The 27554-nt window shown below is 37.6% G+C and overlaps 1 protein-coding gene across 3 annotated transcripts in view; it reads right to left on the bottom strand.

The window, feature by feature from the left end:
• The window catches only part of HDAC9 (histone deacetylase 9), an 841916-nt gene that overhangs the window by 379116 nt on the left and 435246 nt on the right, over nt 1–27554 (bottom strand). For all 3 annotated transcript variants that reach the window (XM_059712491.1, XM_059712493.1, XM_059712492.1), the window contains 2 exons: nt 4272–4513; nt 213–363 (listed from right to left, as the gene is read on the bottom strand). In XM_059712491.1, coding sequence (XP_059568474.1) covers nt 213–363; nt 4272–4513 — 393 coding nt within the window. The remainder of the gene's footprint in view (nt 1–212; nt 364–4271; nt 4514–27554) is intronic.

Here is a 27554-nt window from a genome sequence, read left to right as displayed (position 1 = left end):
GCCGTGTTTACTCCCTGAGATGCTTTGCAGACTAAATGCGGAGAGCTGATAGGTGAGGTCAAAGCTTTACATTTGAGTCTCTCATTTATTCTTATAGTTTTTAATGCAGGCAATCTTGACAAATTCAATTCCACTCTTTCTCATGCTTCTTCCTGCAGGAGGACGGGCTAAAGGGGAGGGAAGAGGTCATCTTTTACCCTGGTGCCTCTTACTTTCTCGTCCTCTCTCTTTGCCTCTGAGAGGAGGAAGCTGCTGTTCTCTGCGGTGCCTCTCTACTTCCTGTTCTTGCCTCTGTTGCTCCAGTTTCTGCTCCTTTTCTAGGAGTTCTTGTTGCTGTTTTATGGCTAGAAGTTCCTGTTGCAACTTACGAGAAGAGAAAGACATGAGAGTGTGCACTTTCTTTAAGCTTCATTGTCATCACCGACCAAAATCGAAATGCTGTGAGCTTTTAGAACTTGCTTGGATTTTGCTGACATGTTTACCCATTTTTTTTATTATTTTTTTTTTATAAATTATTACAGTCTAAAGCAGACGTGGGCAAACTACGGCCTGTGGGCCGGATCCAGCCCGTTTGAAATGAATAAAACTAAAAAAAAAAAAAAGACCGTACCCTTTTATGTAATGATGTTTACTTTGAATTTATATTAGTTCACACAAACACTCCATCCATGCTTTTGTTCCAGCCCTCTGGTCCAGTTTAAGAACCCATTGTGGCCCTCGAGTCAAAAAGTTTGCCCACCCCTGGTCTAAATAAAGGCAAGCACAGAATGCCACAGATGGTCTTAACATCATCAATAAGGTCGTTTTCAGGGAGCTTCATGACCTGTCAAAAATCATTACCAAATTCACCCAGATCTTTAGTTCCCTGAGTAGCTTTCTTTGTCATCTGAAATATATAAACCAGGCAAAGGCAGGAACTGTCTACTTTACCACTTCTCCCCCATTACAAATAAACAACTGCAATCTTCAATTCCTATCCCAAGAAATAGAATGAGTATTAACTGAATAGAATGATGAGAAACAAGTTAATTTTGGGGAGGTATACCTGAAATAGAATAAGGGTTAAGAATTGCAAAGCCTCACGGAGAAGATTCTCTATAGATTAATGCAATCTATTATCCATAGTAGGCTCTTTTCTCAAAACAGAAGAAGTCCAAACACACAAAATCCTTCAGATGAGAGACAGACTGATTAAGATCACTTCCATTAAACTGCACTTTGATGCACTGTAGTTTGCTTGTCTGCATCGCTTGATTTCATTTCCAAACAATGAATAACATGAATAGGAAGCATTCTTAATAACTGTTTTAAGATGCCAGCTTGCACTCAGAGTGAGAATTTGATATCTATGAATAATAGGAAACATGCCCACTGAGGAATAAGTAAAGACTGTGAATTCTACTTAGATTCTGACATTACCAGATCTGTGATCTAGGCAAGTTACTAAACTACAGAGAGCCTTGGTTCCTCATATATAAGACAGAGAAATAATTGCCCTCACACATCATGCCCAAAACATACATGAAATTTAGTTTGTTAAGTTTGAACCATACTACTTTTAATTATTATTCCTATTTTTAACTCTCAATACCAATGAATTTAGTCAATATGCTGTTTATATTAGGTTGTGACCCAAAGGTATGAAATGTATGATACAAAGTAACAGAATAAAAATAAAAAGCACTGTGGAATGGTATCAGCGTTAGGCAATGTGTTAACTATGATAGCGTCATCCCTACCAGAAAGATAGGGTTAGAAGCATTTCTGGGTACTCTTTATATTAAATCTTTGTCATTTTGGCTTTGCTACACCAGTCCTTTATTGGATGTTTTTAGATATTCCATTGTAATAGAAAAATTCAGATCTTTGCTTAAAGTCTGCCTTGAATTTTAATTCTGTACAGATATTAGGATTGGTTAAATGGATTCAATTCCTCACCCAAACCCCAATGAAATTTAAATTTAATCTATCTTAGGAATCTAGAAAGGCTCTAAATTTAATTTCCATAGCCACCATTTATTATTGAAGACTATAGGAAGAGGGCTGGAAAAAATAGAAATAAAATGTCACTCCTCCATTTTCAGATGTTTTGGTCCAGGGGACAGGCACGATTGGGATAGCTTCGGAGACAAACAAGGTAGGACTACAAATACTGGAACCACCAGCCACTCTCTGTGTGGTCCTGGGCAGGTTAGAGTATTTCTCTCTGCCTCAGTTTACTGGGTGGGAAAATGGGATAATAGCATCTAACTCAGCAGATGTTTATAATAGAAGCCAAGGATTTAAAGTGCTAACGTAAATAAAGCCTCATGAATTGTCTTCCTCATTAAAAATAAAATCAAAATGAATGCTAAAATCATCAACTTTTAGCTTTACCCATAAATAAATGGAAAACAATAACAATTTTGAAAAGCAAAATACTTGTTAAACTTCTTAAAATCTTATGTCTGTCTTCAGTTTCTGAGAAAAAAAACTTACTGTCTTGGAAAATCATTTTTAAAGTTAAATTTCCCTTTAGCAACCTCAGGGTCACTTTTTCTCTCAAGAGCCTCCTCTTTCTAATATTTTCCAGGTGTCAGTAAACCTACCATGTTACTTTGCTTGGGCCAAAGTAACAATTAATTACCTACTTTCTACCATTAATTTTTCAGTAAACTGAAACAATAAGTTCATTTAAAATGTTATATTCATGTTTAAAATTAAAAAATACATCACACGTGAATGAAAAGAAGTAAATGAAGTAGGTGGGGACGTATCAGTATTGCCCTGTACGTAAGGCAACATGACTCACCTACTAGAGCAGAATGAACCACGCAGTTACCTAAACCTTAAACTATGGTGAAAGACATAAATTTCACTCATCATCATTGCCATCTGAACTTGCCTCAAATGAAGAAGAAGATCTAAACATCAATTTTCCTATTATTATTTCAAAGGTCAAAAAATAATGCTTCAGAATCATTCAAAAATAAGTCTATAAACTAAATGAAGGTCCTATTATTACAAAATATAGCCATGTATGACTGATTCCACATGGCTCCGTCTTATTCTTAAGGTATCCTGTAGATCAATAAATTGCAAGAGTTCATTTGGTAAAGTTCACGGATAAAATAAAAATTTTATTATGGTTTATATTAGGTGTTGAAGAATGTTATTTTGGAAAATAAAATAGACCTTTCAGTCTAAGGAAATATCCTATAAAATAAGGGACATTGGAAAGAAGAGATCATTTTTACCTTCCCAGACACTGTAATATTAGTGTGGTAATATGGTATAATATTAATGTAGTTATCTATATTAACTCCATATAAATGTGTTGTCATTTGATATGTGAGTAATAGATCAAGCATCTATAATATAATTTATCATATTAATAAAATAACATATTTAAGTCATTTTGAAGGAATTGAACATAACATAAATATTTTATTATAAATATTTGCTGCTGTAGAGTTTTGTCATAATACATTCAAACTAGACATCTATTCAATCAGACCAAAATAAGTTTTTTAATATGTCTTTGTCAAAAAGTTGAAAAACATTTTATAGACAAAGCTAAACTAATACTTACTTCTGAAGATAAAAGGGAAGAAATAGGTACATAGACATTTAAAATGACCTGACAAGAAAATAACCCATCATAAAAAATTCTGGGACATGGACCTATTTCTCCTCTTAGAAGAATATAAACAACTTGAGTCTGAAATTGTCTACAACTGCTGACATTCTTTCAATAAATTATAATCTGTAGTCCATTAGACTCACATAAAAATACTGAAAATATCTGTATCAGTTTCTTCAAATAATTCTCTCAAGCTTTTTATGTGATTGTTTCTAACGTATCCAGTATGAGGTCTTTTTCATAAGAAACATGAGGGGGGAAATAAGTGACTGAGTTATCCTTTCTGATCAACAATATAAGCAGATTCTTTATAGATATTTAAATGAGCCTTCTGAGGCTAATGATTCTTACTGGTGGAGAACAGATGGGGCAAATGAACAAAATCATGCAATAGAGAATCTTTTAAAAGCGTGGGAGGCTACTCTTCCCTACTACTGACGCTGTAAACTAAAGGATAAAGAGTGACAGAGGCCCCTTCAAGAAGCAAAGCAGGTGTGTAGTCAGCCTTCCTAGCACTTACCAAGGTTTCCCCCAGTGCAACCAAGCCATACTTGCATGTGTAAACAACAGGGAACCTTCCCCTCGGATCTCCGTCTTCCGCCCAAGGCCCCCTGAGTGCAAAGGTCAGAGGCAGGGACACATCTGCTACCTTGATGTGCTCCTGAAGCTGCGCCTGGTGCTGCCGTGTCAAGTTCTCGTGCTGCTTCTGAAACTCGGCAATCAGGAGCTGCTTCTGGATCTGCTGCTGTTGCTGGATGAGGAGTAGCTCCTGCTGCAGCTGCTTCTCCCGGACGACAGGGTCCACCACGGGCACCATCATCCTGAGGTCCGTCCGTAGGTCCAAAGGGGAGATGGGCTCCAGGCCCACAGGAACCTCCGACTTTACATCCACTGGAGAAACGGGGGGGGGGGGGGGGGGGGGAAGGATGATAAGAGATGTGTCCTTGTCCAAATCCATGCTGAACACAGACAAAAAGGAAGACACTATATGCATGCAACAAATTTTACACCAGCAAATCTAGTCCTTTTTCCCCCCAGTGATGATAACAGGTCTTTCGTATATCAATTTTGATAAAATGTACCATATGCTAATTTCCCCCCAGCAATTGGTACTCTGCCTTGAATCGTCCGCATTTACCCTTTTCAAAGAGATGATTCCAATTATTTAAAGGCATCAAAGTCGTTCATAAAACATATTCTACTGGATCACTTACAAAGGTCAAGTTAATTTAGGACCAAAAATGCGTCTCTGCTGAGGAAAGGAAGTCATGTTTTAATAGAGAACTTCTAACACAACTAAGTCTGAATGCTTGCAAACACATTTGTTTGTAACAAGAGTCTGAAGATACATTCTAAGTTAAAGCTTTTTACATACTGTTGGGCTATTGGATCCATCAAAGAAAAACACAAATCTGCAAGCTGAAATGTGGGAAATGGTGAGCAGATTAGTTGATCAACCTTGGCAAGGAAGCCAAGACCAGCCATAAAGATATGAGGCTGCCCAGCTTCTCTGTGCTAGTTTTTATTTATTTTTAAAAATATATTTTTATTGGTTTCAGAGAGGAAGGGAGATGAGAGAGAGAGAGAGAGAGAGAGAGAGAGAGAGAGAGAGAGAGAGAGAAACATCAATGATGAGAGATAATTATTGATCTGCTGCCTCTTTCACACTCCACTTGGGGATCAAGCCCACAATCTGGGCATGTGCCCTGACCGGGATTTGAACCGTGACCTCCTGGTTCATAGGTCGACGCTCAACCACTGAGACACACTGGCTGGGCTCTGTGCTGGTTTTTAAATGGTAATGATCTGTATAGCAATCACCTAATTTCTAAACTAAACAAGGCATAAAAAATTTTAGGATGCTTAGAACAAATATTCAATCAAGTAACAGAATGAAGAAAGATTGAATAATCTGAAAATAACTATAGCTATTTAAATTTATAAAAATTAAGTTAGATAATGTGTATAAAATTCTTAGCATGACTTCTAAGAGATAACTTTCCAGGAGTGGGATAAGCGCAAGAGCTCACAGACAGGGTAGATATGCAGATATGTCAGCTGTTCATGGCTGGCATCCATCCTGATTAGTCAGTGTATATGCCAAACTGGTTGTTAAATATTTTGAATATGACCTTTGGCCACAGGAATCAAGAAAAGTATGTAGTTGAATAAAACAGATTTAGATAAAGATAATAGGGATTTTGGAGGGAGAATGTAGGCCAACTGAACTGCATGTCCTTGCTAAAGTGGTCAGCCACTACTGAGACCCAAGTAATTACTGGTAGAAAAAAAGAAAGACAGAAAATACATATCCAGAGTAGAGAGAAGACAATTAAAAATAACTTATCCCGAGCTGGTTTGGCTCAGTGGATAGAGCATTGGCCTGGGGACTGAAGGGTCCCAGGTTTGATTCCAATCAAGGACACATGCCTGGGTTGCGGACTTGATCCTTAGTAGGGAGCATGCAGAAGGCAGCCGATTAATGAATCTCTCTCATCATTGATGTTTCTATCTCTTTCTCTCCCTCTCCCTTCCTCTCTGAAATCAATAAAAAATATATTTAAAATAAATAAATAAATAAATGAATAACTAACTTAAAATATTTTAACACTATGGGAACAAGAAAACAAAAAAGCTTCTATAAGTAAACTTTGACATGCAGGCCGCTTATTTTCAACCTCTGATCTAAAATCTAAATTCCTGTTCCCATCCTTCTAACTGTGACCATGAGCATGCTATTTAAGTTCTCTAGGCCTCAGTTTCCTCATATGTACAATGCAGATAATTATAGCAAAGAGTAACAACACAGAGTTGTTAAAAGGATTAAATTGAATAATTCACTAAAAGACAACATTACACATTCCTCAATAAATGCTTTTGGTTTCTTTATTTACAGAAAAATAGTAATTTCCTGTATAGTACAATAAACCATCAACACTGTGTAGTCACAAAACAAAAGTATTAGGAGCAAGTATGAAAATAAAATTGTATATGTTACATATTAGAAAATAAAAACACTAAAACTTCTAGGAAATGACAAAAGAAAATAGATAAGCAACTCAAAAATTTTACCTTCACTAGAAAAGCAAGGCAACTTTTAGGTCAAAATAAGGCATCATTTTCTAATTATTAAATATCAGATATATGGTTGATGTATATGTGTGTGTTCTGTCCCATTGTAAGCATACGACAAAGTAGACAACTATAAATCACAAAAGACACTGCTAATTGGTTTAAAACTTCTGAAAAACAATTTTTTAATATATATTAAGAGGCATTAAATATTTCTGCCATTTGATTCAGGTTTGCCAACTCTAGAAATCTACCTTAAGAAGATAATACTAACAGGAAGAAACAGTTCGATGCTATTTACTGAAGTGCTATTGTTTTCATTGAAATCACCAACTACAAGGAAACGTCCAAGGAAAATATGTCATGTCCATTAGGTGTAAAAACATGCAATCATTAAAAATGTTTATGGGAACATGAAAAATGTTGTTACAGCATTAAATGAAAAAAACTAATAAAAGTGAAGTAAACCCTATGATATCTCTTTAAACTACATAAATATAATTTAATTTAGTCAATATACATTTATGAGAACTTTAAGTTGCCAGGCATGATTGCAGATGTTGGAGTTTACTAGTTAAACAAAAAAGACAAAAATCCCAGCCCTCACAGAGCATATCACATCTACTGGGGTTTTAATGATATGACTCTCTGAATTTTAACAGCAAAGACTGGTGAAATACAGTGCAGAAGATCGTTGGAGTAGGGGTGAAAATATGAATACTTTTCCCCATTCTACTTTTCTATGTTTTTCCAAAATGGCATCTAATGCTCTGACCACTACTGGAGGTAAGTTAGATTTCCAGATTCCAGGTTGGGGACCACAAAGTTAATACTCCATGCAACTTAAGAGCTATTTTCAGAGAGTCAGGAAAGCCTAATAGAAATCCCATCTATAGCAAGCAGTTAAGCTGCAAATCGAATGAAACATTCACGACCTTGCGTATCTTTTGAATTGTGTGTGTTCACAGGACTGTGTGTGCACCTGTGAGTGGGGGTGGGAGCGGGGTCGGTGTCAGTCTCAGATTGCAAACCCTGGTTATTTTCCCCCCAATGTATCGATCAGAAGTCTTTGTGGATGGTGACACCGCTTTAATGAAAATGGCAAACAACTTATTAATATACCATGGTTTGGTAGACAATGTCTTTTAAATCATGATCTCTGTGAAACGAAAGCTATTAAAATTGAGCCAAGTTTCAAACTAAATGAAGATGACGGCCCATAAGATCTCTAGTTGCAGAGTCCAATGTAGAACTTTCCTTGAAGGCCTGGAGTTACGTGAGATTTGGAACATTAATTTATAGAGCTGGCACAATTCCAACCCAAAGCAAAGGCTGTTAATGATATATTTCATTTTTACATTAAAAAAAGGCCAAACTGCAGCCTCCAGTTTTTCCATGAAAATGCCAATAAACAAAAATCAGAATTTAACCCTATACAGCAAATGAAAAATTTCAAGAGACTCTGCAATCTCTTCTTTCTGGGATTCTTATTACCTATGAACTGTAAACATCGAACCCCTAAAAGAATCCCCCCCCCAACAAAAAAGATAAGGGAAAAATGTCCCAGAACTCTAAAACAGCTATTGTAAACCTCAAAGGGTAATTTGACTTCTTAACCTACTATCCCAACAGAAATGATTGTGTCTAACTGCTTGCCTTTGTTCAGAGACTAATCACTAAATTGTGAAAAATCACCCTCAACTTACAAAAACTGCTCTTGATTATAAATAATTGCCCAAGACTGAGAGAAAGCGGCAGGCAAGATCCCAGTCTTTCATCCAATTTATTCAGCAGCAATCCACATTCCATTTGTCTAGACTAAATATAGCAGCGTTTATACAAGAAATCAATAGTGCTTGCAGAGAGGAGAGCGAAGGCATGAATATTTCATCAAACTCGGAGAGAAATGGCAATCAGCAAACTGATGGTGCTGTATAGGTCATCTTTGGCCTGCTGGATTAGTGCCTGCTCCTTGGACAATAGCTCATCTCTGGCTAATCATAATCATATCATAGCCATTCTTTCTATTTTTAACATTAATTGCACTGTGGGTGACAAAGACTCATCGTATTCCAAAAGGAATGATGGATTTTTCTTATGTCTTCTGTGACAGGCTAATAGGCCTCCCCAGGAGCAATAATAGTAACACAATACCAGGACCGAGTTTTAACACATTACAGTCCCTTTCATATCCCAGAATGTGAAAGAAAGGGCACTGTCCGCAGCTGCTGTATTATCATAATTAGAAATAATCAACTTACCAGGAAAAATTAACAACCGATTTTAACAGTGAAGAAATGGAATCATCCCTTTTCACACATTTCTTGTCTAGGAACATGCAAATTCCTTACAAATTACTTTGAACAGGTGGCCAGTGATACATAAATTAGAAAGAAGTTGATGACAACAAATATTAGTGTTAGCATTACTTAGAAATGAATCATGTTTTCTTAACAGATCGCAAGACCTCGTAACTTCATTTGTACTTACCCAGTTTGTCCGACATTTCAGATACATGCCAACAAGTTATAGTATATGTAATTATCCTAAATCCAAATCTCCATTCAGAACATTTCCATATTAGATATTAATAGTTTTAAATAATACTTTATAAAGTCCTATTCATTCCTTCTTCAGTGTCCTTTAGGTTGTTCTTTGATAGTTTTTGGCTTAGCAATTATCAACTAATACAATTTTCTTGAAAAGTTTTTAGTTCTTAATAATCAGGGAAACAAAAGGCTTCTATTTCAAAATAAAAATCTCAGACCAGCCGAAACCGGTTTGGCTCAGTGGATAGAGCGTCGGCCTGCGGACTGAAAGGTCCCAGGTTCGATTCCGGTCAAGGGCATGTACTTGGGTTGCGGGCACATCCCCAGTAGGAGATGTGCAGGAGGCAGCTGATCGATGTTTCTAACTCTCTATCTCTCTCCCTTCCTCTCTGTAAAAAATCAATAAAAATATTAAAAAAAAAATCTCAGACCATACAGATGTTTATAATAATTACATTTATTTAAGCAACATACAGACCTGTGCAGCTATAATTAAATTTCTGTGACAAATGCTTTTCTTTTAAATACCACAGCTGTTAAAGAGGTAATTCAGAGTGCTGAGGGTCATCGAGTAGCATTGCAGTGTGTCTTACTCCTTCACTTTCGATGCTGGTATTTACAGCACAGGTAAGTAGAAGAATTCTCCTGTGTTCCAAAGCAGGAATCTTTGGTTGCTACTTTATCAGCTGACTTGCAAACAGGAAGCCTTCCATTTTAATAATGTTTTGAATGAACAACTGTCAAACCCCATGGATGGAAAAATTCTAAGAATGCACCATTTTGACCACTTACAACTATCCCAACTGTGACTGAAAACTGTTCATGTTGCTCCTCTGAAATGAGATCTCAAAGCAGCAGAGGGGAAAAATACAGGTTTTTACACACACAAAAAATGCCATAGGCACAATCTCACCACCAATTTGTATGTGTCAACTTAGTTAAAAATTGAAACTTGAAAAAAATGCATAAAAACTGGAATCATCTTTGAGAGCTTGTTTGGAGGTTCTAGCAGGGGAGCGCAGCTACTCATATACCCTTGACCGAAGACCGGTCCTCTCCTGGGCGGGGGGGGGGAGAAAGTCGTCCTCTTCGACCGAGCGCGCAGCTTCGGGAGGGACGCACATGGATCGGTGAGGGAGGAGGGGGACACCCGCCTAGCCAGCCAGATCAGCCGAATCAGCCCTGGCGATCAATGGGGTGACAGATGTCGCAGCCAGATCGCCCTCACATCCTGGAATCATCTTTTACTATCTCAGTTATGCATAGTTAGAGCAGCTACAACTTGGGGCATGGCATCACCAGCACTGCTCAGAGCCAGATTGTATGGAAATTAAATTCTTTATACCAAGAAAATGGTTGTCCACAGCCACTGGCATGAGGGCATATGCACTTCACATTCTGGATCTGGGGAGAAACAAATGTTCTGATCATCCCTTCTCCTTCCTCTGTGACCGTTGGGGCCTGCTGACTGCCCACCAGAAAAGGCTGCCTGCTGTGCTGTTTTCTGCTTTAACATTGTCCAGTCAACTATGTAGTCATATCAGTAGTTCAGGGTTCCGATAAGAATGTGGATGTGCCCTAGCTGGTGTGGCTCAGTGGATAGAGTGTCGGCCTGTGGACTGAAGGGTCGCAGGTTCGATTCCGGTTAAGGGCACATGCCTGGGTTGCAGGCTCAATCCCCATAGGGGCTGTGCAGGAGGCAGCTGATCAATGATTCTCTCTCATCATTGATGTTTCTATCTCTCTCTCTCTCCCTCTTCCTTCCTCTCTGAAATCTAAATATATATATATTTTAAAGAATGTGGACAAACTGCCTCAGATACATGTAATCAGGGCTTCCTCAAAGTGTAGCCTATAATAACAATTAGGCTACATGACATATTTGGCAGGATTTCGTGTAAAACTTCAGCACGTATAGACATCTTCCACTAACCTTTTTCTATTTGTTTCTTTTTGCCAGCCTTTGCCAGGGCAGGCTAGTTCCACTAGAATATGTCAGCATGTATCCTAATGATCTCTGAAACTCTGCTCAGTATGAATGCCCTGATGCTAGCTTGTCAGGTAGTGCAGAGAGGTTGTCATCTTCTGTATAAGGTATACACTGCCCTGTCTTGTGTTTCTGTACTTTCCAGCCAAACCAGAATCAATAAGGAATAACAAAATGACACCACCAATTATGAAGTTATCTGTATACTGTCTGTGTATGAAACTCTTTGGATGCATCTACGCAAGTGTACTGATCACTGGCCAGTCAACATCAGTACAGCCTTCATTGTGAGCCTCCTTGAGCAGAAACTGGAGAGGTCTAGGGAGGTGGGTGGAAGACGATCCCTAAGAAGCACATTCTAGTCTGAGGCCTAACCATACCACTTTCAATGTGGGATGTCAATCCATTTCGAAGAATCTTAAAGTTTGCTCGGGTCCAGTCACAGGGGATGTGTAGTTCTCCTCACTCCAGTTTTATTATTACTTCCTCATCATTGGTTATGTTGATCATTGGAGAGAGTTTGTCAGGTAGAAGCCATGGGCTTTGGGAAATAAACAACTTAAGTCTGTTTTTTCCTTCAACTCCATGAAGTTGACTTAAATTAATTGAAACCACCTTGATATTTCCTTTTCTGAAATCCTGCTACCCCCTCCACCCCTTTCTTAACACTGATGTGGATCCAAAGAAACACAGTTTTATAATTTTATTTATATATTTATTCTTTAGATGGTGTTGGTTATATCATAAATCTATCTGAGGACAGGGTGGGCCTGGTGCCCATTTGTATCTTGTGCCTCTCGTCCTTTGCCTCATAACTCTTAACTATTATACCTTCTAAAGAATGGATCAAGACTGTTTAGCACTGCATGTATCTAAAACAATATTTAAGTCATTGTTTTTATAACATCATCAGGTTGGCCTATTTTTTAATTCACTCCTTTAGTCAGCAAATATATATAAAGCCCTATTACATGAAAAAACAGTTTTCAGTGAACGAGGAAGGAACCGATTTCAAGAAACTCGAAGTCTGATGCGGAAGATCAACCCATGACCCCATGCAGAAAACATGATGCATTCAGGGCAGGGAGGTTGGTGCTCCAGAATCCCACTTGGGCTGCTTCCATTTTCTCTCAGGACTCTCCAGGGTGATCTCTTCCATTCCCAGGACTGCATTTACTTCCTCTATTGTGACAATTCTATGTCCTGCCTCCGCATCTATTCCAAATTTGTGACCCATATATGTCACTACTCCTGGTGCTCTCCATTCAGAGTCTCATGCCGCCCTTTCTCTGGAGCCTTGAGTCTCAATTACTGCAGCCAGAGGAGAACATGGAAGGGATATGACTCCCCTCTCTCCCTTTTATTATCCTTATCCACTCCACAGAAATGATATCTTCTACTCTTATTCTTATTTACATATATATTCTTTTACTACTACTCTTATTCAAATATTGTTTTAATTCATCAAGATCAGTCTATCACCACTGCCTGTTTTGCTAAAGCAGTCAGTCCTCAGTCACTTTCCTGGCTAAAACCCATCAGTGGGCCCCCCATAGTGAACATGCTGGCCTGTTCCTTCACTGGGTTTCCTGTTTATTTTTCTGGCCTCAACACCATCTACTGTCCCTTCACTTGAGTCACACTGATCTTTCAGCTCCTTAAACACACCATGCTCTCCCACGTCTCAGAGATTCCTCATACATTTTCTCTTATCCTAAAATACCTCACCCCATTTTTTCTAGACTGGTTCTTACTTATCCTTCACATCTTAGCTAAAAATGACTTGATGTGGGAGGTCTTTCTGAGTCCTATTGCATTTTCCTCTTACATTTTGCAGTTATTTTCCCTAACATTTGTTTAACTGCCTCCTTTCACCATTACTTTAAGTTCCATGACTATAGTTTCCATACCTAGTACAGCATAAAAACAGTAATGGCACAATATACACCTGGAATGAAGGAATAAATGAATAAATGACAGTCAATAGATTGCCTCAGTAGAATGCTTTACCCCATGCTAGATTATTAGAAAATTAGATGGCCCTGGCCAGACAGCTCAGGATACAGCATCGCCCAAGGTTGCGGGTTCAATCCCTGGGCAGGGAACAGACAAGAATCAACAATGAATGCATAAGTAAGTGGAACAACAAAGAAATGTTTCTCTCTCTTTCCTTAAAATCAGTAATAAGTAAATAAGAAAGAAAATTAGACCAGAACTCATATGCTTCAAGCTAGCAATTTTTTAAAATCTCCAACTTCAAAATGAAGGAATAATTACTAAATGTAAATTAAAAAGAATACATTCTCATAAAGTTATTTAAATAAAATTCTTTAATATTTTACAAAAAATAACTAGTAATTGTTTTTTTTAAACACTGAAGCAATTTTTATTGAAGGTTCTTCACTGAAATGTGTAATATCCTTTCAGCCTTGGAAGGTACATTTCTTTTCTGAAAAAGTAAATTAATATATTTAAATGCACCTAGCATACAAAATGGGAAATGGAAAAACAAGTAATACAACCTCAGTTTGATGACAATGCTGCCAAAATTTCACTTTAGTAATACAACTATTCTTAGCTGACTTTCCACTATTAATATTTATGATTGCATCACCATAAAATAAAAAGAATTTGTAAGTTCTCAGACAGGAAAAGTATAATTTTTATAACAAGAATTATTTAAATTGATTAGTCCAGAAATACAATTCTCCCTCAAAGTGATTCTGTTCAAGTTATGCATGTCTTTAGTTTCTTTAAAGTGCACTAATACATGGCATAAGTGAAAAGAAAATAAATGCAAGAAGCAATCTGGGCTTTGATTTACTATTCTCTTATTTCCCAGGGGTCTGAACAGGAAACAAAAATAACCACAAATGACTAAAATATCAGTAGGCCTTGAAATATCAACATTTAAGTTAGAGCAAGCTAACTTTTTAATCAAAGCCTTACTATTTTGATTTACTTAATTCAAATTCCCTCTCTGCAAATATGCTTTTGAATTAAGCAGTCATAACAAACCATAACACAAACATGAACTGCCAACTCATTTGTAATACCCACTTAGGTCTAAAGTATTGCAGTGTTTGCTAGTTTCTTACTATTTGAGAATCAGGTAAAAGCTTCATTGAGCTTCTTGCAGCATGGAAACAAAATCAAGCCAATTTATGTGACTTCAAGGTAATAGGAGCTAAAAACCTAATCCATATTATTTTGTAAGTGGAGATGAAGATGTAATCTGATACAATGATACCTGTAAGTGAAGTTTTAGTAGATGTAAAACTTAGTGTTTTAAAATAGTAAATATGGGTATTAATTTTTAAAAAGTTATTTATTTGGCCACATATAACACTCCTGATCTAGGATTTAGAGCAAAATTACTCCTCTAAGAATGACAATGAAGGTGAGATGAGACAAACCGTGTTTTTTTTCTACAATTTATAGTTCCCCTAGGTTAAAGACAAATACTAGATTACTACTTGCAAATGTCTAACAAAACTCCTCTCTCTCTCTCTCTCTCTCCCCCTCTCTCTCTCTCTCTCTCATTATGAAAACCGAATATTTAGGCAGGGGATTACTTCCTATCCCCAGAATTTTGTCCATCATCTGACACGTAATATAAACTTAATAAATAAGTTTAATGAATATCAGTTGAATAAATGACCTCCTCAGCAGATGCCCCTTCTAACAACACTTTCTAAACAAATCACATTTGCTTATTCACCAAATGAACTTTTTTTCAAAGAATATGTTACCAGTCTTCTATCAGGAAGCAGTGTTTGTGGAAGTGTATAACTGCTGTTTCGATTGAAAAAAAAAGAAGAGCAATTATTGGCTCTTGTGTCCTGCCAGCAAGAACAAATTACCTTTAGCCACTAAAAAAGTATTCCAATACTGTCTGAAAGCTTCACTGCTTAATATGTTCAAGACAATGGCATGTCTTGAAAGGTTCAGGAAAGTAGGCAGAGAAAAGGGCAGACACGCCATGCACTGCGCTTCCCTGTCCTTCTCTTTCATTCAAACCAGGTATTTTCCTTTGCTGCCCTTGACTCTGCAGAATGGGAATAGGACCTCAAACAATGCGCTTTTTTTTTTTCTTTTCCAGATATCAGTTGTTTCCTAAGTTGGGACGAAATCTTTACTACAAAACAAAAAGTCTTAAAGCCCCACTACAAGCTCCTAATATAGGATTGCATTGGCTTTTTAAAAAGCAAAGACATTTCTTGAAACAGCTAGACACTTTCTTCAAATCAAATCTTATGAATAGTCCCTACTTAGAAAACCATTGCCAGTGAAACTGTGAAAGGGGAACTGATGTCCCACCCACCCACTCACTTGCTCGCTGGCTCCTTTCCCTGGGAATCCAGACGCCATGAAATTCAGTTTGAAAATCATTGTTCAAACTGCAATGTAGCTTTAGTTGCCAAATTCAAATTAGAGGCAAATTACATTACTATTGTTTCAAAGAACAATGCATTACTGTTTCATGGAATTATGGAGCTTTGGAATTTTTGAATTGGAAAACATTAATAAAGTTTCTCTTCATACATACAATTGGGGGAAAGAGGGTAAATGTTAAAAAATAAAAATTCATCTAATGTTGCATAATTTTAAACAGAGCCAGACAAATGCATTGGCACCTCTGTTTATATTATTGCCACATGGTGGCACCACTTTTGCTCAGAAGTAGGAATACTCACTTATCCTTTGTCAGGAAGAGCTTTGGATATGTGAGTTTTACAATAATTATGCAAGCCTGGAATTATGCCGAGTTTTTAGAGCTTGAGCATTCAAATGAAATGTGACTTCCCTATGCGAATTCTAAATTTGGCTTTCTAAACCTGGGTAAAAAACAACAACCATAAAACCAAATACTAATACCATAATATCAGTTCGTCTGGATAGGACTTTTCATTTAAATTATGGAGCCAACAGCAATACTTCACTTATTATGAGCTAAACACTGTTCTGAAGCTTTATACAATAAACTAAAGGCCCGGTACACGAAATTCATGCACTGGGGGAGGGGGGGGGGAGAGGGTGTCCCTCAGCCCAGCCTGAACCCTCTCCAATCTGGGAGCCCTCAGGCGATGTCCGGCTGCCAATTTAGGCCCAATCTCTGTGATATTTAGACCTGATCCCTGTGGTAGCAATTAGCATATTCCCTCCTATTGGCTGTGGGCACTGCCATCTTTGAGGGTGGGGCAGTAATTAGCATATTCCCTCCTTATTGGCTCTTGGCACTGCCATCTTTGAGGGCGGGGCAGTCAATTAGCATATTCCCTCCTGTGGGATAGGGCCTAAACAGGCAGTCAGACATCCCTCTCACAATCTGGGACTGCTGGCTCCCAACCGCTCGCCTGTCTGCCAGCCTGGTCACCCCCTAACCACTCTCTTGCCAGCCTGATCGATGCCTAACTGCTCCCCTGCCAGTCCTGTCACCCCCAACTGCCTTCCCCTGCTGGTCCAGTCACCCCCAACTACCCTCCCCTACCGGCCTAGTCGCCCCCAACTGCCCTCCCCTACTGGCTCGGTCACCACTAACTGCCCCCCACTGCTAGCCCGGTCCCCCCCAACTGCCCTCCCCTGCAGGCCTGGTCGCCCCCAACTGCCCTCCCCTGCTGGCCATCTTGTGGCTGTGGGTGCTGCCATCTTTGATGGCAGGGCAGTCAATTAGCGTATTCTCTCCTTATTGGCTGTGGGCACCACCATATTTGAGGGTGGGACAGTCAATTAGCATATTCCCTCCTTATTGGCTGTGGGTGCCGCCATCTTTACGACAGTGTGAGGGTCAATTAGCATATCCCCCTTTATTAGATAGGATATTGATTCATTTATTCTTCCTTATGTTAGAAGGTTGTGCTCTCTGGTAACCTATGGGGTAGACACAGTTATGATCCTCATGCACAGATGAGAACAATGAAGGCACGGAGGAATTTGGTCAAAGTCATTAAGCTACTAAGTGGTCCCACAGGAATCAGAACACACGTCATTCAGCCATAGAGCCCATGATCTTAGCCACTGCATTCTTATTTTTCTTGAGATCGATATAATAAGCATCCAATTTAACATCTATGCAGTTCATGTTGGGATATTCCTCGATATAATTAAGACTGAAGATGTTTGTTAAGATAACATCACACATTTTTTATTTTTAGAGATAAAGAGAAGCATTACTTGTAACTGCCAACATATTCCAAAGAGAGATGTGGAATGGAACACATTTCTGCATATTTTGAGACAGTTTTGTATTTTCAGGTGAATTTAAAGCATCTTTCTTAACATGTGTGTTTCAATGCTCTTTTTAGAAACAACTCTAGGAATTGAAAATTTGATAGTTTACCCTTTTCTATTAGCTCTAGTAGTGTCCACACAATTCTTTAGATTCATCTTACTATCCAATCTGAACCTCTTAACTCACAGGTAAAGGCTGCCTAATAATAAAGTCATTGTTAGTACTTGATTAACTAAATCCCACTAGATTGAATCAGAGATAGAGGGCCCCAATCACAAGTAACTGTACACAGTGTTAATGGGCTTTGAATGTATTGTTCATACATTTTTAGTTTACTTTTTAATTGAAGAAAGGAAATAGTAACAAGATAGAAGCAGCAGCTGTTTTCTGACAACATGAAAAAGGATTTGACAGGATAGACTTGGGTGGTTTATTCTTCTCTTATTTCAGAGCTTTCTATTATTGGTTTGTAATTCCCTGTTCATTATGAGAGATGATCATTAGCCATTAAGGCTCAGTTTATTAGGTAAGTGGGAGGGTTTACCTCAAAGAAGAAAACGAAGTTGTCAGAAAAATCTAATTTTTAAAGATATATAAATAAATAGGAATGAATGTGTCTATATCTGTGCATTAATTAAAGATATTCATAATTTGGCATAAGAAAATGTAATAATTTTTCTCTTTGGCTACTCTTTAATTAGACTGTCATTAAAATGTCTATTTCTGGTAGAACTCATAGTATCTGTTTATAGAAATAGCCTGTATTCAGAGAACTGTCAGCATTACAGAATGCTTCTCAATATTTTAAGCATAGCTTTGAGATGATCACTCTATAATTTGAAGTGGTACCATTTGTGCAAACAAAAGTATGAGAAGTTATTTAAAGTATTAAATGGGAACTGAACTCTGCAGAGCAGAGGTCAGCAAAGTATAGCTCACAGGCCAAATCCAGCCTCATTTTTTTTTTTTTTTACTACATGCTTCTTAAGAATGATTTATAAATTCTTTTTTATAATTTATTTTAGAGAGAGGTAAAGAGAGAGGGAGAGGAGAAGGAGAGAAGGAGAGAGGGAGAGAGGGAGAGAGGGAGAGAGAGAGAGAGAGAGAGAGAGAGAGAGAGCATTTTGTCATTGTACTTGTTTATTCATTCATTGGTTAATTCTTTTATGTGCCCTAACCTGGGATCAAGCCTGTCACCTTAGTGTATGAGGACAACACTCTAACCAACTGAGCTACCTGGCCAGGGCTTTGCTTTACACATTACTAAAAGGTTAAAAAAAATAAAAGTAGCTGAACCAATGTGGCTCAGAGGTTGAGTGTCAACTATGAACCAGGAGGTCTAGGTTTCATTCCTGGTCAGGGCACACGCTTGGGTTGCTGGCTTAATCCCCACTGTAGGGTATGCAGTAGGCAGCCAATCAGTGATTCTCTCTCATCACTGATATTTCTATCTCTCTCTCCCTCTCCTTTCTTCTCTGAAATCAATTTTAAAAATATTAAAAAATAAAAAGAAAAACGTTTCATGATGTAAAAATTATATGAAATTCAAATGTCAGTGTTCATAAAGTTTTATTAGAACACAGTATTGTCCAACGCTGCTTTTGCACTACAAAGGCATAGCTGAGTGTGACAGAGGCAGGTAGTATGACCTGCAAAGCTTAAATATTCACTATCAGCCCCTGACAGAAAAAGTCTGCCAAACCCTGCTGCAGGGAAAACTTGGCCAATTTTATTCTCATACTAGTGACCCGATGCACGGATTTGTGCACATTGAAAGGAAGTTAATTAGAAGACTGGCCAGTGGGGCGGGACTGGGAGAGACAGGCCAGACACGCCCTGGAGCCAACCTCGGTGGTCCCTCCCTGGCTGGTCGCACCTGGGGTGGCGCTGTGGAGTAAGCAGGGTCTCTCTGGCAGGTGGGGTCCCTCAGCCTGGCCCGTGGGGATCTGGCCGAAACCAGCTCTTTGACATCCCCCGAGGGGTCCCAGAGTGCAAGAGGGCACTCTGCAAAGTTGCTGTCATACAGGGTGTGGAACACAAATACAAGTGTGCAGTAAACCAGATTCAGGGCCGACAGTGCCCCGGCAACAACATAACCCACAGCTGAAGGTGAAATCGCACAGCCCAGCAAGGAATCGGGCTCCCTCCTCTCTGGTTACGGGGTGCATCACCCGAGAACCACCGCTGCCAAGTGACTGCAGCTCCTGCGTTGAACGTCTGCCCCCTGGTGGTCAGTGTGCATCATAGCTACCAGTCGGACAGACAGCATATTAGCCTTTTAAATATATAGATATGCTACTTCCCTGTTATTATCAAATTTCCAAGCCACTTCTCTAATTTCTACCCCACTGGTTTCATGTAGAAGGTTAAAAATTACCACGGTTTATTGGAGCCAAAATAAAACATAATTATGAAACATATTATGTTGACAAGAAAAGGTCATATAAACGAAGCTCTGTTTTTCATTGGATTGATATGTTAATTTTAGACTGTTGCTATTTCTTTGCATTAAGCAGTAAGCTGGAAGACAAAAATATATGTAAGAACTATGACATTTTTAAATAAGCGATATGTGCTGAGTAGTAGCTAACCACTTTTTTAATGGATTTTTTTCATTTGATACAACAACCGTATCATCATTCCTAATTTACAGGTGAGGATAAGGAGTACTGGACAGGCTAACAATAATTTTCCAAGGGCACAGGTACATTATTTTTAAGTGTTACTTTTTCAGTTGACTTCATTTAAAAGCATGATAAACACTAATTTTGAATAATGCTAAATGAAAGTCACTATATCATATTCCATACTAAAAGATTCCAGTGTGTTGTCCTTCTAATTTATCTCTTTTCCATGAGGCAGAGATAAAATACTCTGCATGAAGCTATATTTAGAATAAATATTTGCTCAATTAAAACTCTTTAAAGAAAATAAACAAGCTGCTCCCATCTGTAAAGTAATTGTTTACAATTCCATATATATTAAATGTAAGTATATTTATATATAAACAACATAAGTAATATATAAAAATACTATGTATACTCAAAAGGTCAGTATATCTTAAGGAAATCAAGATTTGAATGAGCTTAATAAAGGAATGTTTGGAAATTACAGGATATTGTATTTATGCGACATTAAAATTTTTGTTAACAATGTGTGGGTTGGTTTGGTTCATATTGAATATTTAAAAACCTGAGGCTTTAAAGAAACATCACATGTACCTCAAAGCTACAATAATACTACTACAAGGTTGGCTATTATACCCTAGTGATAGATCTGCTGCCAAACCACTGAAGAAATGTGGTGCCTCAAACAAAATAGCCCTAGTATTTAGGCATTGTAAGGAAGAAAAAAAAAACTAATGGGAAAAAATAGTTACCCAAATGTTCTTCCAGATATTAATGTAATTTTAAATTAATGTAACCCAAGATCATAGGAAATACACGGCTAATCATAGAGCTTAGCAAAGCCATTCTGAATCCAACGGTATCAATTTTATTTTCCACAGAATTCATATTATAACTTACATCAGACCAGTAGAAGACATTCAGCAGCTTGAGAACTCATTTGTTATATAAAATTTTAAGTTCTATTTTTAAAAGATGTTTTAAATTAATGGTTTGGAATTCACAAACCTCAGAAAATAGGAAATATATTAAACAAAAGAAATAAGAAAGAACAAAAAGAAAAATAGATGCAATTGTGCTTTATCCTTTGAGAAATGCACTTGTACAGGACTTATTCAGGTTTCTTCTCCCTGCCTGGGTTGTCGGGGGTGGGGGAAAGAGGAGACAAGACTCCTGGTGATTTTTTAAGTCAGTAAGGAAGTTCTGCCTGCCCCGTTAGGCATGTCTCTGTTAGATTTATGGAGGCCGTCCTGTTGGGTTTATTCCTCTCAAGGTAAATTTGGCAGGATGCAGGATTTAGTCAAAGCCAAGGGCCAGAAATTTCTGGGCATGTCTGAAGAGCAGGTGGGGCTGGCACAGCAGATGTCCATTTGCATAAATGACTAAGGCACCTCCTGAGAAAAACTCATCTTCAGTAAAGAGGAAGGCTGGCCTGACACCCCTGACCTGATCACCAAGCCTCAGGGCCTGAGGGAATACATAGTGCATCCCTCCTGTCCACTCTCATCTCCAGGTCCCAGGTTCAAACCTTGCTTCCACCTTCCACGATGCACTGAAAATGCTTTTACCAAACTCATCAGTAACATCTTTTTTTATATATATATTGTTTTATTGCTTAAAGTATTACAAAGAGTATTATATATGTCTCCTTTATTTTTTCTCCCCTTGACCTTCCCCTAGCCTCCCATACCCCCCAGTGTCTTGTGTCCATTGGTTATGCTTATATGCATGCATATAAGTCCTTAGGTTGATCTCTTACCCACCCCCCCAACCCTCTCCGACCTTCCAGCTGTAGTTTGACAGTCTGATCGATGTTGCTCTGCCTCTGTATCTATTTTTGTTCATCAGTTTATAACATCTTATTGTCAAAACCAAGTCTTTGTCTTACTTGATTCTCTTTATCATGGGACACAGTTGTTTTAGAGAATAAATAAGTGAATAAATTAAACTATTAATCTATCTTCTTTCAGTCGGTGGCTAATGCCCAATATCTTGCTATAGGATCAAAGCAGAGCATGGCAGATAGAAAACTGTGTCTGCGGCTGTATTCTCTTTTTAAAAATAATATATTTTGTTGACTTTTCACAGAGAGGAAGGAAGAGGGAGGGATAGTTAGGAACATCAATGAGAGAGAAATATCGATCAGCTGCCTCCTACACACCTCCTACTGGGGATGTGCCCGCAACCAAGGTACATGCCCTCGACCGGAATCGAACCTGGGACCTTTCAGTCCACAGACCGACACTCTATCCGCTGAGCCAAACCGCTTAGGCTGCGGTGTATTCTTGATCACGCTACTCCTGTGGGCCTTGGGTTCCTCACGTATAAAACAAACAAGCTGAAGCAATGATTCCTGAGGCTCTTCCTGTACCAAGGCTATTCTCTCCTTACCCCACAATTGTGATACATTAGCGCCCATCAGAAAGTCTGTCTCATGAGAGGCCAATACTGTTGGCCTTCAAGCACCTCTATGGGAAGTCAGTAACCAGCAGAGCAGGTTCTGACCGCAAAGAAAGCAAGAGGTTATAGGAGGGAAGTGAAGGACTCCAGCCACGTAGGAGAAAATGAGAGAATGGAAACCAGGGACTCCTTTGGAAACACTTTATCTAATCAAAAATTACCCCAGATCAGGCTTTGCCTGAGATATAAAACTCAATTATAGTCAAAATTGTTTTATTCCGATCGTGTTGTTTGGAAACTTCGCCTCAAACCTTCCATTACAAACAGCAAAGCAGCCCTTTCCATTTTTTACTTCAATGAAAATAAATCTTTTCATACAAGAGCTGTTTCTCAGTAGGATGTAACAAACAAAAAATATCTATATTCTGTAGTTCAGTACTTAGGAAAATAAGAATAATCATTTGCCTCACAAAGTGCTACTGCAGAGCAATACAATACCCAATTTGAGAAAAATCAGAAATATTATTCTGATCCCATGAAATGTGATGGATATTCAAAGAAGCTCACATTGCTTAATAAAGTAACAGAAAATTGCCAGAAATTAGAAACAAGAAAATCAACTAAAGTTGAAAAGTAAAACTGGAAAAAAAAATTTGTTTACCCATAATTTAAATATCTTAGAATTCCCTTTATTGGTTAACATAACAAGATAATACTACTTACAAAGGCTTACAAAGGCAAATTAAAGCCACATCAGCCATTTATTTTTATTATATTGGTGTATTTATATATGGGCTGAACCTTTCTTTTGGTGGTGGGGGGGGGGGGCGTTACTAAAAAATACACACACACCCTTTTTTTAACTACAGAAGTACCCTGTGCTGTCCAAAGCATTTGGTCCCGTTCAATAGCTAAAGAACCCTCTCCCACACCCCACTCTCTAGTTTGGCTTCAAGTCAACACTGTTTTTCTCATTCCAACTGTTTGGGACATATGCTGGCCCAACTAACAATGATAAACACAGCAAGCTGTCTCTGATATGGTGCTGATTAAGTCATCTTGTGAACAAGCAGAATTTGGGTGTTAAGATGCTAAGGGAAAAAAAAAAAAAAACTACTTTCAGATATTCTCCCTTTGAAAAATATTTGGATTCTGAATTTTAAATTATATGATAAACAAACCATGGGATACTTTACAAAATACATTCATTGCATGTTGGCCTAGGCATTTGAGATACACAGAAAGTAAGGCATGGTGCTTATGTTCACAGATGTTACAGGTCAAAAGGGGAAGTACAGGGAACATTGGAGCCCAAAAAGGAGCTTGAAAATAACTTTCTCCACAGAGAATGGCACTTGCTATGTCTTTCAGGAAAAAGGGGATATAGAACTTAAGTTGTGAATGCTATGAATTGTATTTTAATATCCCATTAGTAAAATATTAATAAAAAGGTAGGATCTTAAGCAAAAGAATTAGAAATAAAAATAAAGACCCAAGGAACATCATAAGCATTTGGAACAAAATAATTGGAAGGGATATAAATATTGTAGTGCACCTAATTATTATTCAGAGTGAAAAATTATTTTAAAAAATTGGCATCTTAGACTCTGTTTTTGTACATTAGAACTGAGGGCTTATTTCTCACTTAGCTTAGACTATTATATGCCAGCTTCCCCTCATTATGCACATAGAACTGATAAAACCAGATTGTAAAATAAAGCCAGAAATACAATTCTTCTATCAAAATACATATATATTTGGAAGCTTGAGAGGAATAGGCAAGTAAAAAAAAAAAACAACAAAAAAACCTCAAAGTTGAGAAAACTGGAATGTCTCATTTATTTATCAACAAATTGATACTATTCATAATTTGACAGAGAGAAAACAAGACAGATTAAGTTATAATAACAGGCAATTTTTTTAGGTTATACTCTTACTTTACTCAGTTTCCTTTTTTCTAAACTATGAAGCCCCTATAACTAGAAAGATGAGGAGGAATGACTAGCTGTTATAAAAAGATTTACAAATTAAGCAGGGTGGGAATTGGAGGGAAGATTTGGTGAGAAAATATAGAATATAATAAAATTTTACTAATGATTTGAAGACATAAAGAACAATGTATTTAATAGGTGCCAATTTTTGAGAGTTTCTCTATGAAAATTATTGTGCTAAGCATCTTAAATACATTGAGAAATTACAGAAATAGAAAAAGGTAATTCTGTCTGTAGGGGTTATAAGAAAGACTTCTGAGTTAAAGATATTAAAGATTGGAGGGTGGGGAAACAATTGAAGAGTTACACAGTAAAGGCAATAACAAAAACAGAAAGAAGATAATCATTGAATAGTTATGGCTAGCAAACACAATAGAATAGAAAGGGATAAATTTAAGAGACATCTTTAAGGTATAGTCAGTAAAGTTTGAAGATCAATTGCATTAAACAAGTAGGAATTCTTTTAAAGAATCATTGATATATTTAGATTATGTTAGTACTCTTAACAGCAATGTTGAACTATTTTATTAATTTTTAAATCAACGGGCAAAAGAACATACAATTTCTTTCTTTTTTAAAAAAAATATATTTTATTGATTTTTTTTTTACAGAGAGGAAGGGAGAGAGACAGAGAGTTAGAAACATCGATGAGAGAGGAACATCGACCAGCTGCCTCCTGCACATCTTCTACTGGGGATGTGCCCGCAACCCAGGTACATGCCCTTGACCGGAATCGAACCTGGGACCCTTCAGTCCGCAGGCTGATGCTCTATCCACTGAGCCAAACCGGTTTCGGCTACAATTTATTTCTTAAAGAGGCAAAATCTTTTCACAGTAAAAATTGGAATATTTAAATTAACTATTTTCTTAGTCATCAAAATAGTTCCCTGTGTGTCACAGTTAGAAAATTATTGATCAGTAAGTACAAACTAAGTAAAAAGGTCAATAACATATGACCTATATAAAAAAAGAATAACATTTGTAGGCACTGCAACCCTTGTATACTGAAATTATAAATCATTTTGGAAAGAAATTAAAGTAGATCAAAATAAGTGGAAATGCATCCCATGTTCAGAGATACTCCCCAAACTGATCTACAGATTCAATACAATGCCTATCAAATGTCAGTTTTGTTCTGTTTGTTTTGCAGAAACTGACAAGCTGATCTTAATATTTATATGGAAATGGGAGGGACCAGAATAGCCCATATAATCTTGAAGAGTAAAAACAATATGGAGGATGCACATTTCCTGATCACAAAACTTCCTACAAAACTACAAAAATAAATTATCAAGACAATGAAGTACTAGAATGGGGACAGACTAGAAACAAAGCTTCACATTTATGGTCAATTGTTTTTTTGACAAAACATTTAAGACAATAAAATGGGAGACAGAATAGTCTTTGTAACAAATGATGCTAGGACAGTGGTCAGCAAACTGCAGCTCGCGAGCCACATGAGGCTCTTTGGCCCCTTGAGTGTGGCCATGAAGTTTCAATCACACTGTACGTGCGCACCCGCACGTGGTATTTTGTGGAAGAGCCACACTCAAGGGGCCGCAGTTTGCTGACCACTGTGCTAGGACAACTAGATATCTATATGCAAAAAAAAAAAGTGAAGTAGGAATCCTACCTCCTACCATACACAAGCAAAAAATTAGTTTGAAATGTATCACAAACATAAATGTAGAGTTAAAACTATAAAATGTTTAGAAGAGACAAAACCGGTTTGGCTCAGTGGATAGAGCATCGGCCTGCGGACTGAAGGGTCCTAGGTTCGATTCCGGTCAAGGGCATGTACCTGGGTTGCGGGCACATCCCCAGTGGGAGATGTGCAGGGGGCAGCTGAGCGATGTTTCTCTCTTATCGATGTTTCTGACTATCTCTCTCCCTTCCTCTCTGTGAAAAATCAATAAGATATATTTAAAAAAAATGTTTAGAAGACAATATAAGAGTAAATCATTGTGACCCTGGATTAGACAATGGTTTTTTGGATAAAATCAAAAGCACAGTGACAAAGAAAAATAGATAAACTGGTGTACCTTAAAACAAAAATGTGCTGAAAATGCTAACATCTATCTACAGAATGAAAGAAAATATTTACAAACCATATATCTGATAAGGGTTTAGAATCCAGAATGTCTAAAATAAAATGAAAAGAGTATAAACACAACAAAAATACAAACAACCCAATTAAAAAATGGGCAAAGGATTTGAAAAGATACTGCATCAAGGAAGACTTAGAAATGACCAATAAGCAGTTGAAAAGATACTCAATATCATTAGTCTTCAGGACAATGCAAATCAAAACCACAATGAGATATTACTTCACACCCACTAGGATGACTATAATAAAAAAAAATTATAACAAGTGTTGATAGAATTTATGAACCCCAGCTCTTCAACATCTAGGTATATATAAGAGTAATGAAAAACACATCCACATAAAAATGTGTACATAAATGTTCAAACAATGTTGTGTATTATCTATTCAAGTGAATGAATAATCAATTAAAATAAATATAGGAAAATACAAGATTTGAGTCATCTTGACCCATCTGAAATACCTAAACTTATTACATTTGCTGCCTCTAACAAGTAAATACAAAACAAGTAGACCTTAGAACAGCCGTGGGCAAACTACGGCCCACGGGCCAGATCCGGCCCGTTTGAAATGAATAAAACTAAAAAAAAAAAAAAAAGACCGTACCCTTTTATGTAATGATGTTTACTTTGAATTTATATTAGTTCACACAAACACTCCATCCATGCTTTTGTTCCGGCCCTCCGGTCCAGTTTAAGAACCCATTGTGGCCCTCGAGTCAAAAAGTTTGCCCACCCCTGCCTTAGAATGTGATATCTGAATGAAAAGTATCTCATAGACTACATAAAAGTTATATTCCCAAAGCTGTTCATAAGTAGTTGTTTCTATTTTGGCTGAAGTTCCAGAAAAATAGGTGTCAACTACTCCCATATTCTATACCACCCATGTAGGAGTAAACTGAAAACCCATGTGGGGACCCTTGGCTCTTCAACACTCAAAGGTATAAAAGAGCTGCAGGAAAACTGACCAA

Source organism: Myotis daubentonii, chromosome 10 (genome assembly GCF_963259705.1).
Source record: "Myotis daubentonii chromosome 10, mMyoDau2.1, whole genome shotgun sequence".
Taxonomy (NCBI): Eukaryota; Metazoa; Chordata; class Mammalia; order Chiroptera; family Vespertilionidae; genus Myotis; species Myotis daubentonii.
Note: the sequence above shows the minus strand (reverse complement) of the source record. Positions and strands in the feature narration are given on the sequence as shown.